General features: G+C 46.1%; 1 protein-coding gene across 1 annotated transcript in view; it reads right to left on the bottom strand.

Moving 5' to 3' along the window:
- MYLK4 (myosin light chain kinase family member 4) overlaps positions 1–17,642 on the bottom strand; it is a gene marked incomplete at its 3' end in the record, with an annotated part of 88,387 nt that overhangs the window by 53,325 nt on the left and 17,420 nt on the right. Inside the window, exon 2 of the mRNA XM_082638094.1 lies at positions 14,079–14,349. Within this exon, the coding sequence (XP_082494220.1) occupies positions 14,079–14,237 (159 nt within the window). The 5' untranslated portion in view covers positions 14,238–14,349. The remainder of the gene's footprint in view (positions 1–14,078; positions 14,350–17,642) is intronic.

Genomic DNA, 17,642 nt, shown 5'->3' with positions numbered 1-17,642 from the left:
TACTTTGTTTGAATATCTGAAATAAGTCTACGAATAATTATCCTCACTTCAAAGGCTTAAAATACGAAACGGTCCCTAAACTGTGCTGGTAATAACTAGAACACAAATGAAAATGGACATGCGTAATACAGGTGCTGTGAAGGATACAAAGAAATACAGGGAACGATCCCCATGGGGAAGGAGCCCCAGCTTTTTAGGAGCAGAGGCCAAACCTGAGTAACTACCAGAAAGGGCGTCAAAACTACCCCCACAAACGGCACAGGGTATTTAAACGGTGCACTTAAAGGATGAGGTAGTCAGTGCAAACCGGGGAGGTCGGATTAGAATCGACCGTGCTGGGATTCGAATCTGACTTTGAAGGACAGAGGATCCCAAAAGGCACAGGAGAGGAGGGAGAATGAGGGAAGGTGTGGTGAAAGGGAAAAAAGTGGGAACAGAAGTTACACTTGGGTCACATCTCTGTGCCAGGCACCAAGCCACTTGCTAACAGGTGGATTAGCTCATTTCATCCTCCAACTTCTCCTGCGAGGTTGGCATCATTACACCACTTTGGTGAACCACAGATGGAGACGCAGGTCACACAGCTGGTGAGGGCTCCCACGGGAATTTGAATCTGGGTCTCTGATACCCAAGTCAACAATCGGTTTTCTCTAAACCAGCCTTCCCGCAGGTGCACACCTGGCAGCGCCCTGCGATATGGATATGAGTCAGGAAACAGAGACTTCAGTGGTCAAATACACTTTGAAAGCTCTTAGGATAAATAATACTAATAACACTTCAGATATGAGTTAACGTTTATTGAATGCTTCCCATGTGCCTGGTTAAAAACGGCTTTGTTGTTGTTGTTTTATCAGCGGGACCTCTCAGAGCCTTTAATGTTCTAACGTGCATTGAGAATTTCCAACCTTATGCGTTGGGGAATAATATTAATAATCCCACGTAAGATGACATTGATCGTGCAGACACATAATATTAAAATAGACTAACTGGAAATGGGCTGATGGGCTTCAGTTTAAGTCATCATCTGCTGATGGACAAGCTGATGCTTCAGACACCATGACAGGTGACTGTCCACTCTTCCCTTTAACCTCCAGATAATTTCATCAGAATACACAGCTCTGTAATAAACTCTGTGTGGCCCACTGAGCTTGGGACCAGGGACAGAGGGTGGGGAGGTGGAGAACGCAGCTTCCCCCAGGGTATTCAACAGTTGGCTCAGTGGCGTCTGGTCGATCACCATTTGAAATATCAAGAGACGAGCGTTCCCGACAGGACACCAGTGGAATCTCTCCTGCCCTGTATCACACCGGTGATCATCGTTGTTCTAATTTGAGGGTTTGTAAGTCTTTGTAAACTCTAACTGTGTCAGTCTTGAACTACCTGTGTGCACTGCCCCGCTCCCACATCATGTTGGAAAACATGTTCAATAAAATAAATAGTCCTGCTTTCGCTCATGTCCTATTAAGCCCACGTTGCTAAATCTTTCTGTGTTTTTCAAATAACACAACCCCACCATTAAGCATTTGGTGATTTTCCAAGTCACGTTCCCATTATGGTCCTGTGACTAGTTGGGCCTCTTGAGAGGGGATTCGCGCGGCCTGGACGGAGTGCTGTTCTCTGCCTTGGGATCTCTGAAGATCACGCATCTTATCTGTACACATCCTTGGATGACAGTGAGAGAAATACCAACCCATTTTGCCATCATCCCACATGTAAGAAACCTTTGAAGAAGTCACGTCCAGAATTTGGTGTTTGACAGGATGGAAGGAAGGAAGGAAGGAAGGGTCAATAGTACAAGACAGTGAGGTCAAGATCACTGAGGTTTCCAACCCAGTCACCAGGAAACCTGAAAGGAAGTTCTGGGTGGAAAGACAGTAGAGGGGAAAAGTCCCTCGGGAACTGGAGTGCGGGGCTCTCCGCAGGAAAGAGGTCAGGCCACAGAAGAGATGCCGGTGCTGCGTAAAGGCTCAGCTGCTGCTAACAATAAACATGTACTGCTTTGTCTGTGGTGCCCTCTCTCTATGCCAAGCACTGTATTAACTACTTTACACAACAACCCTGTGGGGTCAGTATTGTTAACCCCAGATGAGGAAGCAGGTGAGAGAGGCTGAATAATATGCTTGGTGTCATAAAGGCAGCCAAAGGCAGAAATGAAATCCAAGCTTGTGGTCTTACACTAAACTACGTGCACAGAAAAAATGGCTCACCCTGTAGCGCCTCACTATTAAGTACAAGCACCTGCAAAAATACCACGTATCAATTCTACTGTAAAAGCTAAACAAGATAGCCCTGGATGATCCACCCTCCTGATTGATCATCCACTATCTTTAGTGGAAACTCAATTCCATTCAATAGCCAGGACTTAACTATGATTAATAAAGTACAGAGAGTACAGAAACTGTCGTGTATTGTATAACATACAAATTAAGTATCTTATGGCATGCTGACAAACAGTAGTTAGTTTATAATTTTGCAGCCTTATTATATGTTTGAGAAAATCATTAGTTCCAATGTTTTGTTTCCTGTCTTCTCCTCTGTCCAGGAATCACAGGCTGAGAACAGGGTGATGGCAGCCTCAAGATATTGGTTTCAACAATTGGAAGGGTGAGGATGTAAACTGGTGCAGCCACTGTGGGAAACAGTATGGAGATTCCTCAAAAAGCTAAAAATATAGCTACCATATGATCTGTAATCCCACTCCTGGGTATATAGCCAAAGAAAACAAAAACACTAATTCAAAAAGATACATGCACCCCAATGTTCATAATTGCATTATTTTTACAATAGCCAAGATATGGAAGCAAGCCAAGTGTCCCTCAAGAGATGAATGGGTAAAGAGGATGTATATATACATGCAATGGAGTATCACTCGGCCTTAAAAAAGAATGAAATAATGCCATTGAAACAACATGGATGGACCTAGAGGGTATTATGTTTAGTGAAATAAGTCAGAGAATGACAAATGCTGTATGATATCACTTATATGTGGGATCTAAAAAAATAATACCAATGAATGGATATGCAAAACAGAAACAGACTCTCAGACATAGAAAACTAGTGGTTATGAAAGGGGAGGGAGAAGGGGGAGGGGCAAATAAGGGATACGGAATTAACAAACTACTATGTATAAAACAGATAAGCAACAAGGATATATTGTGCAGCACAGAGAAATATAGCCACTATTTTGTAATAACTTTAAATGGAGTATAACCTATAAAAACATTGAATCATTATGTTGTACATCTGAAGTTAATATTGTAAATCAAACTATACTTCAATTAAATAATTAATTACTTAAACAATTTTTTAAAACCAACTGGATTACCCAGAGCTGCTCTGGCCTCATGGCAGGGCTGCAGTAACTTTTGTAACTTCTTCCCACTGGAGGTCACTGTTACATTGGTTCCAGAGAAGAGCCTCAATTTGCTGAGAAAAAGAAACTAGCCCTTTTTTATCTATCTACCCAGTCTGGCTGCATTTGCATTTAAGGCAGTGGTCTCCAACCTCTTTGGCACTAGGGACCAGTTTCGTGGAAGACAATTTTTCCACAGACGTGGGTGGGGGAGGGGGGATGGTTTCGGGATGATTCAAGCGCATTACATTTACTGTGCACTTTATTTCTATTGCTATTGCATTGTAATATATAATGAAATAATTATACAACTCACCATAATGCTGACAGGAGGCGGAGCTCAGGCGGTAATGTGAGGATGGGGAGCGGCTGTAAATACAGATGGAGCTTCGCTTGCCTGCCCCTCCCCCCACCTCCTCCTGTGAGGCCCAGGTCCTAACAGGCCACTGACTGGTACCGGGCCAAGGCCCGGGTGTTGGGGACCCCTGCATTAAGGAATAGAACAACCAAACAAAACAATCACCCAAGGTGAAATGTATTTCAGATAATGTGAAGATAATACATACAAACTGTCCTTAGAAAATTCATCAGAGGTGGTTTTCGAATACTTAATGTTTAAGTTCTGAAAAATAAATTCCAGTTAAATGGTCTACAAATAAACCTAGCTCTCTGTTTCATGCATTGGGCTAACTAATCCATTCAAAAAGAGGTATCGAGGTATATAGTTGCATAACTTTGGGCAAGTTCCTGACCTCAGTTTACTCATCTGCAAAACAGAGATGATAATTATACCAAATTCATGGGATCCTTGTGAGGATGAACTGGGATGCGAAGTGCTCAGTGCAGTGCCGGGAACATGACAAACACAACGTAAGTGCAAGTGACCCCCACTATCATCCTTAGAGCTGATCAAAGTAGTGCCCACAAGGTTTACATGAGTTCATAGCCGTAAAGTGCCTAAAGCAGGGTCTGGCACACAGTGAGGGCCATTTACATGTTTGTTAAATAAAATAGATAAATACATAGACCCCAGTTTAAAGCATAAATCCTAAGTAGGTAAAGTGCAAACACAGCCTTAAGAATATAGAAACTTGCCTATATTATCCTATCAATTCAACATGCTCCTTCCGGAAGGTTAGGAAGAAATGAGACCTTACGCTTGTCGTTATCCATTTTTAAATTTCGAAATAAGTAGAGATCACCAGGTAGTCTAAAGGAAGACCCTAACATAAACATCTCTGTGTAGGCGTGTTGAGCTGCAGACCATGTGTACCCTTCAAATAAATGATCTCGTTTCATCCTATTCTACCTCTTTTTGAGATCATCAGTGACCATCAGTAAGGGAAACTGCTCTGGTCCTTGGGTCTCAAGTGTCTGCCCTCCAAACGGAGTTGCATTCGGCAACGATTACTGGAAATTCTTCATTCAGTGGGAGCTCGATGACTCTTCACTGAGTAAGTTAATATAGAATCTAGGCACAAAGATTTATGAGAATGCTTAGACTCCGACACAGGCTGATTAAATGCGTTTATATTCCTGCTTCACCAAGTACATTCTTAAGGAAACCTGGCTCTTTAAAAAACGAAAACTAAAGCTTTGAGTGTCTGGTGGTGAAAAGTGTTGTGGTTACTAGTACACTCTGGTGCCACGGCCTGATTTTGTGTGGAGGTGCCAACAGTTTTACCCACCACTGCCTTTTTGTCACTCGTGCAGATGTCAAGGCAGTGCAAAAAGCAAAAATATTAGAATAGAACAGAAAATAGTTTTGACCGTGCAGGCCTCTAAAAGAGTCTTAGGGTCCCCTGGTGGGTTCAGGGACCTCACTTTGAGAACTGCTGGTCCCAGGGAAAGACAGAGCTGGACACCGTAGATTCATCACGTGTTCCCCTTGGCTGGTCCAGCCTCTCCTTCTCTGGACCATTTGTGAAAAACCCCGGGGCTGTTGGGACCCTCCTTAGGGTTCAGGCTGGACAGCGTGATAAGTGTCTTCTGAGGCCACACCCGTGGTGCTCTCTAAAGCTCTCTCCCGAGAACTGTAGAGGCCTGAGAGATGCAGGGGAGGTTCAGGGCCTTCGGCAGATTCTGGGAGACTTGGAAGCTCCGCGTAAACTCTTCACTTCCTGCTATCTCCCCTCCTGTCCCCTTGGCATCTGAGGGAGCTCAAACCCCTTTCAGGTTGGGGAAACATCCTGCAAACCATATATACACTGGACTCAAAGACACCCAAGCTGGACGTGGGTCCCGGAACTGATAGGTGCCCTGGGACAGGCCTAGGGTAGAGCAGCACCTGCCAGGGGTTGACAGTCTGCCTGTCAGATCTCCACAGTCAACATCCCAGGGCTCCGCCTGTGCCCTGGCATACCCCAAACAGAGCACAACTCAACTTAGAATCATATGGCTGGAAAGGGATGCACCATCATAAAGTGTCTACGTTGTACAGAAGGTAGAGACCTTTCTTTGGGACACAGAAAAAAAAATTTATGAATTAAAATCTTGCCTTTATAATTCATTTCTACACTTACTCCTATCCTAATTTAGTTTGGATAAGCCCTAAACAGTGTAAAAAACATAAGGAAAGGAAAGGTGGCATCCGTGTTCACTGCTCACATTTGGAATGCAAACCCTACAAGCTAAAGGTCCACTAGACAAACCAGAGGTTGGGCTCACACACCCCTCACTTCCAGCCCGGTCTCTGCCTCTTTTCAGAATTTCCTGACTCCTGACCACGGACCGGGCACCAGTCTGCCCCGTCACGACCTGAGCCTTCTACCGGGCTCCTTGTCACACAGACCCCAGCTCCCAGCTTGAGGCCTGGGGTGTTGCTCCCAGTGCAGCAGCCGGGGAGCAGGGAAGTCAGGCAGAGGGGGCACCAAGGCCAGAGGCCAGGGCCCGGCTGAGGGTCAGCCACCCTGCGAGGGGCCTGCAGGCCCTCTGCCCGCTGATCCAGGGGCTGCCCCATGGCTGCTGCGCCGGGTCCGCGTGGGAACGGCCAGCAGGAACTTGACAGCGACCTCGCCTAGGGTGGCCCAGCCCCCTGTGAAGAAGGCGGGCTCTGACCTGGATGTGGCTGGATGTGGGGAAAGGACAGTCTCTCGATGCAGCGACCCTGGGACAGGCCCCCTTTACCTCTCCTGGGCTTTGAGTTCCCTCACAGAAGGACCTGGGTCAGCTGACCTCCAAGGTCTCTCGGGAGCTATGCTTCCCAGGCCCCTGACCTCCTTCAACATCCCATCCATTGCGGAAACACCACAGTGGCCTGCGCTGCTTGGGATCCCGGGTGCTCGAAGCCGGGAGCCACGCTCACGCCGCAGGTCTGGGCTGGCAGCCTGTCGATTGCACACAGTCAATGGACTAGCCAATCAGATGTCTTTCCCTGATCAAAAGTTGTAAATGACGGGTGCGGTTCACCCGCACGCAACTGAAAATGCTGGGGGTTTGTCACCCTGCGGACGGCCCTTGGAGTGGCAGGGGGCGATGCAGCCTTCGGGACTCCCCTGTTCCACACCCCCGGGCCCCACCCCCGCTCCCACCCCCACTCCCTGAAGTCGATTCCCAGGACAATCCCAGCATCTGCGCTCGAGCTCCTGACTCGGCGCCGCTTTCTTCTGGGACCTCAGGAGCAATGGCAGGGAGAACTGGGGCCAGCACGCGAGAGGCACTGGCTGAATTTGACCTGTTAGTGGGTCTCTATGTGTCTATGTCCAGAGCGGAGACTTTGGGCCTCTCTTCTCTCCACTGCTGTCTGCTTATCGTCCCCCTCCATCTTTGTTATCATCTCTATGTTTGGGGCAGAAAGTGAGAAATAAAGCCCAAAGTGTCCAGTGGTCCAGGACAAAGACCTGGACACAGCGCCCCGAGGCCAGTGTCCAGCGGCTGACGTGGCGTCACCTCCTTACTAAGGGTTTGGGGTGATTTTCGGTTGTGAACTGACAAACCCTTTTTTAAATTTATATATGTGTATGTTATTGTGTATTTGAAAATCTAGAATAAGCACATCAAAAACATGATTCCAGGGACTTCCCTGGTGGCGCAGTGGTTAAGAATCCTCCTGCCAATGCAGGGGACACAGGTTTGATCCCTGGTCCGGGAGGATCCCACATGCCACAGAGCAACTAAGCCCGTGAGCCACAACTACTGAGCCCCCATGCCACAACTACTGAAGCCTGCCTGCCTAGAGCCCCTGCTCCGCAACAAGAGAAGCCATCACAGTGAAAAGCCCGCGCACCACAACAAAGAGTAGCCCCTGCTCGCTGCAACTAGAGAAAGCCTGCACAGCAACAAAGACCCAAATGCGGCCAATAAATAAATAAATAAATAAATTTTTAAAAAAACATGATTCCACTTTATTCTTGCTTTTGCTAAAAATTTTTAATGACTTGATATGTGAAAATATTAACTAATAAGAGTAAAAGTAATATGTAGATGTAGCAAAAATCATGAAAGGGGTGAGAGAAAAACTGAAGTCCGGGAAATACTGATAGATAAATGTGCTTTTTACGACCATAATGTCTTGGGTAAGTGGATCAGGGCACAGTTTGCTCAACTGTATTTAAGAATTTCATTACCAATATGCTAATCATTTTCTTACGTAGGAACACAGACGTGATTTGCAATATTTATATATTTTGCTACACTGCTTTAACTTTGAGAGAGAGAAAATAAGATATTTTTTTCATATGACACCAAATGACATGAAGCTATCACAACTTTAATTATTCTGAGAACCTGAAATGACACAAACATAAACTGGGACTCCCAGAATCTCCCACGGGCAGGGAGCTGCCCCCAGGATATTGGGAAGCCTTTTAATTGTTTTATGTCCTGAATGGAGACCAACATCCAGATAGGATTCTCTGATGCCCTGAAAAGGCAGCTCCTAAAACTATGCACTTGTAGAAGCTTCTAAGACAAGAGGTCACGCACATTTCTAAATAATCATTAGCAACAGAAAAAAACAAGAGGATGTGTTGTACAAACTGATTTAAGAGACATTTTCTTTACAGTTAAAAAGTTACAAAAACTTGTTTTAGGGGACTTCCCTGGCAGTGCAGTGGTTGGGAATCCGCCTGCCAATGCAGGGGACATGGGTTTGAGCCCTGGTCCGGGAAGATCCCACATGCCACAGAGCAACTAAGCCCGTGCGCCACAACTACTGAGCCTGAGCTCTAGAGCCCGCGAGCCACAACTACTGAGCCCGCATGCCACAACTACTGAAGCCCGCTCGCCTAGAGTCCATGCTCCGCAAAAGAGAAGCCACCACAATAAGAAGCCCATGCACCGCAACGAAGAGTAGCCCCTGCTCGCCGCAACTAGAGAGAGCCCGCGCGCAGCAACGAAGACCTAACGCAGCCAAAAATAAATAAATAAATAAATTTATTTTTAAAAAAACCACACACCCAAAGCACTCCTAATTAGTCCAGCTATCTGTCAGCCTCTCCTCTGGGAAACACTTGGAGGCCACGTCTCATAGCCGGGGGAGTAACCCATTCTTTTCCACGTGCAAGATGAAAGCGCACAGTGTTTCCCATTGGAGGCGTGTTCAACAGCCAAAAATGATTGACGCTCGGGCAACAGCAACAGATATTGTGTCAGGTGCATGGACAGGAGCAGGGCCACCATGAAAGCCTGACTCCTTGAGTTCTGGGTCCTCTGAGCACCACCAGGACGAAGAGCTGGTAGTTTCTTGTGTGTTTTTGTTTTGTTTTGTTTTTGGCCATGCCACGTGGCATGTGGGACCCTAGTTCCCTGCCCGGGGATCGAACCTGGGCCCCCTGCATTGGAAGCGCGGAGGCTTAACCACTGGACCGCCAGGGAAGCCCCCATGGTGGTTTCTTGTTGAATAAGATATAAATCAGGCGTTTATATGCAGGTATAGGGATATATCACCCAACTCCCCTGCAGAAATTTTTAAACCATAAATTAATGCATTTTCAATACAGGGAATATCCAAGGAGGTAAAAATTAATTCTTAAGGAGGGGTGAAAAAAATCTTACTCTTTTTATGTGCAAAGCACAGATACACCTATAATACATGAACATGAATACAGTGCATCTGTGGTATTAAGGTTTCGTGGGAGGGGTCCCTGGGATGGGGGAGATGGTGCTGAGGAAGATGGGGAGCACTGCTGTTAATCCACGTCCTGTGGGAACAAGGATCCAAAACGCTCCCGGTAGTATTTGCTAAACTCCCTTATATTGTCTTAAAAATAATTCATCTATGCTAATTGGTAAAAGAATTAAATATGTAGAAAGAACTGATTTCCCAGATATGAATACCCTCTGTTGGGAAGAGCTAAAATCCTTAGAATCTGAATTCTTTCTCCACTGTTTCTCCACTGTCTGGAAAACAGAATTCCACTGTTTTCCTGACAGAATTCCATTCCTAGAACAGCTACGGCATCACAGGAAAGGCATCATGGGGCAACAGTTCAAAGGAAAAATCACGGAAGGTCGTGCTCGGTAGCTTTGTCAGAAGAGGTGATCAGTCTTCAGACACTGCTTTTGCACAGACTTCTTTATAAGGGGAAAGGATGCTTTGCTGTTGTGCCGTTTTGTTTTCCTAAGTCACATAGAGGTAAGAGAAGAAGAGATGCTGACGTTATTCTGAGCTCTCACAGACAAAAATAGTGCACGTCAGGAATGGCTGTCTCCAGATTCCCCGAAAGTTGGTGGAGAGGCTGACATATGAAGTGTGCCACCTGCCTCTCCTCATCCCAACCCCCAAGGCGGCCGTCCTGGGCGAGGATTGAGACGGGACATGCCTCTCCTCTGCAGGGCAAGCCCACTCCCTGGCTGGAAACACTCAAATAGGACAGTAACACAGATCCGCCACAGTTGAAAGTGACGATGTTACTACCTGCGTGTCCTCAAGGGCAGGTGCCTGTCTGCGACCTCCCCGTGTCATCACGGACCGGAGCACACGCCAGAGGATGGGAGACGAGAGAAGGCACACGCTGCCTACGATCCAGACGTCTTTTCTTCTAAGTGATAAGTCCATCCCCGACTGCCCTCCCCTGACCCAGCGCGAGCACGTTCCCAAGCAAAACTCTGCTCTGAGCAGGAGGCGTTGCCCAGCCGCAGGGTTCTGCAGGACCCCAAGGGAGACGCTTCCAGTTACACCATCAGCGGGTAATCTGCCTCTTTAAAAGGAGAAAATAGGATGGCCCGTGTGACAGATCTGAAACAGGTGCAGCGGCAGAGGGAGACGGGCTGGCGACAAGTGACACCCCCGAGAATGCGCTCGTCTCCAGTTCAAGGACAATTAGCACCACGGAAACTGGGCCGCCGCCAGGGAGCTTTCTCCTGCCCTCGCGGTCCGACACGCAGCCCTAAACATCACAAACCCTCCACCCGCAGCTACGCTATTTTGAGATCTAAGTTATAGTCACTGTGCCTGCCGCCGATGGTCCGATTTCAGAGCGGTCAGGCAGGAAAGGCCACCTGCTACTAAATGTGCAACTGCCGTCACGCTTGCCCCAACCCACTCTAGCCTGTTCACATCCTGTCGATGACCATCTTGTTCTGTTCGGTCTTTGGCGCATTTGGAGCAGCGGTTGAACATTCCAGGGGCTGTGATCCCGCCCCCTCGGGGCCGTCCTCACTTCTGCCCGATAGCTTCCCTTCCTCCCCTCGGGACCACGCCTGGGGGTGGAGGGGAAGGGGCTAGGGGTCTCAGGAAGGCGGGCGAAACCAGAGGACAGGAGATGAGCACAGATAACCCCGGGCACAAAAAGCAGGGATGCATACAGCAGATGGGGGCGGGTCGGGGAAGGCGGATGGACCCGCGGGGATTTGGCCTCCGGTTGTCTGAGAACGGAAGCTCCTTGGTCTTCCATTAAGCAAATAGAATGTGTGTGTGTGTTTGTGTGTGTGTATCAAAACAGCAAATTAGATCTGAGGGAAATGCAGCACAGGGCTTATTTATATGGGTAATAGAGAATGAACAAAAGAGGAAAACCTGGATTTGATTGTGTAAAAGTAATACTAATTACAGTTATGAGAGCCGTTATCATTTACAAGTTAATGGTACATACACAGTAGCTATTAAACTCATCACTCATATGTGCCACATTAGTTATTTAAGTTTTACTTTATTTCAACACCATATTATGTGGCTTTAGATCTAGTTTATTATAGTGTATCTGCTAAAAGCCTTTAAAATTCTACACTATTTAGGTGATTTTGAACAGCCTTTGGAATATAAAAGAATGAGAAAAGTCATCTGAAAACAGAATTAAAAGGAAAGTTGGAAAACAAAAGGAACAAAACATAGTATAAAAGTAGAGTATGTTGAATTTAATCAATTCAACAAAAAATAAAGCAGAGGAAAAGAAGGAAGAGAGTTCAAAATAAATCCAGAGGAGGAAAAATGAGTGAAATAGAAAAACCTGGTTAAGAGCAGGAAACGAAGAAGAATCTGAGCTTCACCAAACTATGTTAACAAACATAAGTTGTTGAATGCATAGATAATTTTTTCCTCTTAGGAGAGAAAAGACTCTTCTAGAAAGAAATTGAGCCTCAAGCCTTCAGAACAGTTTGCGTGTCACTTGAGTGTCTGAAATTCAGTGTAAATTCTTGTCGGTGCACTGCAGGGAGGGTCTCGACTACTGTTACCTGAGCTAAGCTTCTCAAGGAGAGGAGGGGTAAAGAGAAAGGGGGCCAGGTGGGAAAATGGTGCGAGCACTTTTATGGCTCCTGGAGAGGAGGGTGTGGCGCTGTGAAGGTGCCCCGTGGCCCAGCAGGAGACTGAGCCAAGCCAGTCCAGCTCCGTCTGCATTCCGGAGGACATCCGAGCTGCTGGAAGGCCCTCCTTGCCCACCCCTGCCAGGCCTGCTGGCCGTCCGTGCACCCACCCACTGGGCGAGCGAGGGCCTCCGGGGCCGGGGCCTGGGCCTTGGCAGACACAGAGAGAAGAGCTCCGTGCCTCCCGACCGTGTGCCCGTCCGTCCTCCACAAGGCGAGACAGAGAGCCGGGGAGATTGCCGACATCTCTGGGCCTTGAGCCATTTACCAAGAAGAAACTGAATGGGACACATGGTCATTCCTCCCCACCTTCCACACAGCAGTGACCGCAGGGTCCACGCCAAGGCCCAGGTGACACAGGGGACATCAGACCAATCGCAAAGGACGTTCTTCTAGGGTCTCTGAGGAACAACATTCTCAGTGCTTCCCTCAAAAATATCCTAAAATATTTAACTTCCCAGTCATTTGATTTCTAATATTCTGGAGCGGTTCATCACAAAAACAATTCTTCCTAAAAATGTTCATGTTTCTGCTAAGCACCATTTCACTCTTTAAAGATATGGCCTACTTACAACAATTATATCACAGAACGTGGAGAAAAACAGTCCTGGAAACATAATCAAATTCATAGAAACTATTGCAAATAGTTGGTTATTTCACAGTTATCCTGTAAGAATATTGTGTCTCCTCTGTTCTACAGAAATTAGTGAACAGAAGAGGGAACTCTTCTGTTCATTCATTTGTATTGTAAGCAGCTCTAATGAGGAAGCCCTCATATCTGACTTAAATTTTGCCCGTGGAAGTTTCTTCTTGGTGTTTGCTGAACAAGACGTTAGCTCATCAGGAAAGCGGAGGTCTCAAAACACCCACGTTTCAAGCTGACTCGTTTCTTCTGTCCAGTACATTTTACACGAGTCCTCTGCCCTTTACGTCTAACGGCTTTAGTTCACTGTCTGTTGCATCGTTAGAAATGCCCTTCCTACCTGGACAGGGGTTTTCAGAACAGGAGCCAGACAAAGAGGGACGTATCCCAAACCTACCTAAGAATCACTTGCTCTGATTATTAAAAATAATGATCCCCAGCCCTCAGCCAGAATGCAGGACTCACTTAAATAGACCTGTTTGTTCCGCAAACATTCTTGGTGCCTATTCGGTGCCGTGACCAGGAAAGCAGCCAAGAACGCAAGGTGGAGTGATGTGAAGTCCTGACGTTGAGGAGGGCATCCAGAGAAGGGTGACAAACAAGTTCCAAACAGTTGCAGGTGCTAGAGCGAGGCCCATGCAGGGCGGGCAGGAAGGGTGCTCCATGGATGGTGAGGGAGACCCAGCGAGCTCAGACAGGGGACGGGGTGTGGCTGGCCGACACCTACTGAACGCCTACCCTGGTGACAGAGCCTGTGCTGAGTGCTTCACATACATTCAATGTTCCAACAGCTACGGCCCCACTATTCAGACAGGCAGCCCCAGGGTTGGTTTAGTAACTGCTGAAGAGCAAGTGGCCAGAATGGGGCTCTGCCCGAGGTGTGCCATCGGCAAGGGCTTGTCCCTGACTCTGACCGCCACTGTCAACAGCGAGGATCTCAGGGTCTTGAGGAAATTAGAAACTTCTGCAGGGCAATTGTGGCCCTCGCAGTGCTTCTCTGGATTTCATGCCCAAACCCATCCTTTTAAACCACCCTTCCTAAGAAATGTGTGTTTCCATACGTTCACCCTCGTGACCTGTAAACCAGCCACCAGGCTGAGGAGCTGCCTGCAAGGGAGAGGTGCACGTTCAAAGGCCTCCTGATGACTTACTGCACCCACCTATACATAAACCTCCATGAAACAAAATGGAAGTTTGCCTGTTCATGAAGTTCCCTTAACTCTACACAAGTGACCAAACAGAATCGGAAAACGGTCGTATAAATGGCAACAGGTATTGCTTTATGTGAGAAAAGATAAAGTAGAACTGACACTTTTCAGGAGACTAAATTAGCACAGTTACCTCACTCTTCCCAGATCTCGAATCCTGTTCACTAGAACTTTCTTCCAGAATACACTTCACTTTCTCCACCTCTTCCATGCACTGAAAAAAGGCCATTTTCTCCAGCTGGTCACTGTGGTAACACGTGTTGATTTCTTCCAGCCTCTTCACTTTTAGCATCTTGGTGGCGAGTCCGACTAAGTTGCTGTCTGGTGTGTGGTTTTCGTCCCCCTCCGTCTCCGATTTGTAAATCAGGACGCAGCCGTGACTTTTGAGTCTGCCTTCCTCTTGACTGCAAGGAGGAGAAACAGAGTTCTCATCACCGACGCACACGTTTGACTCTGTGGGGAAATGACCACTGGGAATTTAGAAGTCGCTTCTATTTAAACAGAAGGGACCCAAAATTAGGAAGAGAAATGCAATTATCAATACTGAGTTTCAAATGCTGGAACTCTGAAAGGAAAAAGGTTTCTTTCCCCACTTTTTTCTACAAAAGCAAACAGTAAGAAGCCACCTTAAGTTTCACTGGGCAACTACAATTTTCCCTCATTACCTAAAATAAGTGTTTATGTTAAGTTTATGTTAAGTGGCTGGTACAAGTATGGGATATAAAGTTTCTCTGGGTTTAACTGGATTTGCTGGTTTTGCTCCTCCTGGCCCTGGTGGGAAGAGCTTGCTGTGTAAGGAAGGGGCTCCCTGGCGCTCCCCCCGGGAACTCTGTGCCCTCGGAGGAGTGCTCTCCATCAAATGAGCCATTTCCAGAGCCCCTCTCTGCCTACATCTTAAAACGTTTGGTGTTTATTTTTAAAAGAACTTTGTTTCCTAATAATCCTCTCACATAGATTAAGATTCCCAGATACCTTTCCTTGCATCCTCATTAGCAGCTAAGTACCAAAGATTTCACATCCTTGTGCTTTCCTTGAAATACTTCCCTTACAAATGTAGGTGATACATGTTCTACTGCTCTGATACTAAAGATCTATGCGTATGTACGTGCCTGTGCACCTCCTGATCATTAGGGGAGACTGATGAGAACTTGTGGCCGGTTCCCTCCTGAGGCCCCCTGCTGGAGATTTTCTGGAAATTGCTTCTTCCAGCTTTTTCTCAACTTGAAATCATCTGTAATTAGCTCCACAAAACGTCATCTTTCATTTTCTCAACTAGTAAAAATAATACCTTGAGTTACAAATTATTTAAAATCCAATGCTCTACAAACTTCTACTTAACCACACAAAGACCTTACATTTAAACACACTAAAATGTAAGCAGGGTCAGCCAGAGCTCTGTAAAATACACTACAGACCGTCATCAGTGTTCTTACAAGTTGCCCTGAAAACAGTTATTATTAAAATAAGGATTTCATGGCTACGTCTAAGACAAACTACAACTAAAATCTAGTATGTAATTGTAGATGGTATTCAAGTTGGCTCAGGAAGCCACATAAAAATTAACATATTAAAACAAAAGCTTGGGTCCAAGGTATAAAAATTTTGCAGAGAAAATATTAAACGTTAAGCTCTACCTGGAGTTTGGTACAACTTGTTGTTTAAGGTGATGTAGAAAGACAGAAAATAAGAGTAATTACCATTTATAGGAGGACATGCTGGGGTCCAGACCATTCCAAGTACAGAGTATAAGTTCCAGCAGATAAAAGGGAGTTTGCAGAGTTCAAAACAACTACACAATTCCCTGGTAAAAGTCTTGACTCACTATCAGAGTAAGTCTTCTGAAAAGACAAGTGTCCACTCTGAGAGGAAGTATCCTCTCTCTCAAATGCCACTTTGAGCCCCTGTTTAAACTCAGATGGTCCTTGATCTCATGTTGCTCAGCTGTTGCCTTCTTAGTCAGATGGGGAAGAATATTAATTTTAGACACCAGGCTTTTCAAAGCCGATGGCTCCATTTCAGAGGTCAGGTAAGGAGAGGACAGACCGTAACAGTGGATGAAATATCACCTTCACCTTCTTGTCCCGTCAGGGTGCCAACACTCTCAGGACTACAACGCTGCGTTTGTCTTTGCCATCAGACGCCCCGCTCTCCTGCCCGTTTCAGACTCAGCATTTAGGGCATGCTTCCAGCCAGAGGGTTTAGGTGAGGGAACTGCACAGCCACCTTTTTTGCCCACCTTACACTTTGAACACATCCAACTACAGTAGGAGAGAGCTTCTGATGGCCAAAGCACTCCGCAAGTCCTTAAAATTATTTGCAACATCTCCAGCTGTTTACAGCTGCAGGGCAAGTTCAAAGGCACAGGCCTGAAGGGGAGTTACAAGAACAGTGATAAACTCTCCCTACAAGCGACACCCTGCCTTCCCCTGCCTTCCATCACAGGCCAAGGAAAGAGAATCCAGTGCCGGCAAACCACCTGCCTGATCCCAACAGCAGTGGATGCCTAGATTTATTGAAGTTGCATAAAGCCTTGATTCCCCAGAAAATCAAACTAATAATACAAGCGATCCTGCAATTCTTTAGCTTTCACCTCTTCAGAGCCTTTGCCAACCCCTCCACTCCCCAGCCCAACACCAGTCTCTAGTGCCCTCTTGCTTTTCCAAAAAAAAGTCCTTATTTTTAATTCAGATCAATGTATTCCATATAAAATAAAAATACATTTTCATTTTGAGCAGCATATAAAGAATTATAGCAAGATCTTTAAAAAGCCAAACGTTGGGTATTTTTCTAGGATTAGAGAACTTGGCCCTTCAGGAAGAATACCTAAACAATATTAAGTATTTGTGAAAGATAAACTATGTGACCCAATTGTTATGAAAAGACTGAACTTATGTGAGGTTATCAATTTTCCTTGGAGTAACTGAACTGTGAAAAAGTACTGATAAGGTGACCAGTCCCCACACCCAAAGAAAACCATGTGTATGGCCTTCGGCTCATTTGACAGTACCTTCTACCCAGACCATGCAGTCAGTGGAAGCAGACTTTCTGTCCCCTCAGCTCCAGCAAACCAGCCGCAGGCTCTCATCAGCCAGAAGTCAGCAGAAACTGCTCCTTGGCATATTTCCTTAATAATTTTCTTTTATATTAGAGTAGTTTAGGATCTACAGAAAAGGTAAAAAGTGAAAGGATAGCAGAGAGTCCCCCTATGCTCTGCACCCAATTTCCCGGATTTTTAACCTCTTACGTGGGTGTAGTACACTTGTCACAATGAATGAATCAATGCTGATACATTATTATGAGCTAAACTCCGTACTTTATTCAGACTTAATGAGTTCTTCCCTAATGTCCCTTTTCTATGTTGGAATCTCATCCAGGATTTCATATTCCATTTAGAAACTCTAGGATTTATGATGGATTGGATACAGGGAGCGAAGGAAAGATGGTAGGCAAGGATGACTTTCCATAGTTTTTCCTGAGCACGTGAAGGAGAGAGTTGGCAGTGACTGGGATGGAGAAGCTCATGGGAGGAGTAACTCGGGGGGAAAAAGTCAGACCCTCAGTTTTTGACAGGTCTGTCAGACATGCGAGTTGAACAGGTTGTGATACAGAAATCTAGTCTTCAGGGGAGAGGTCCAGGTTGGAGATATAAATTTGGAAGTCATCACATGCAGATAAGTTTCATGCACAATATGCATTC

Source organism: Mesoplodon mirus, assembly GCF_964341445.2.
Source record: "Mesoplodon mirus genome assembly, chromosome: 12".
In the NCBI taxonomy this organism is placed as follows: Eukaryota; Metazoa; Chordata; class Mammalia; order Artiodactyla; family Ziphiidae; genus Mesoplodon; species Mesoplodon mirus.
Note: the sequence above shows the minus strand (reverse complement) of the source record. Positions and strands in the feature narration are given on the sequence as shown.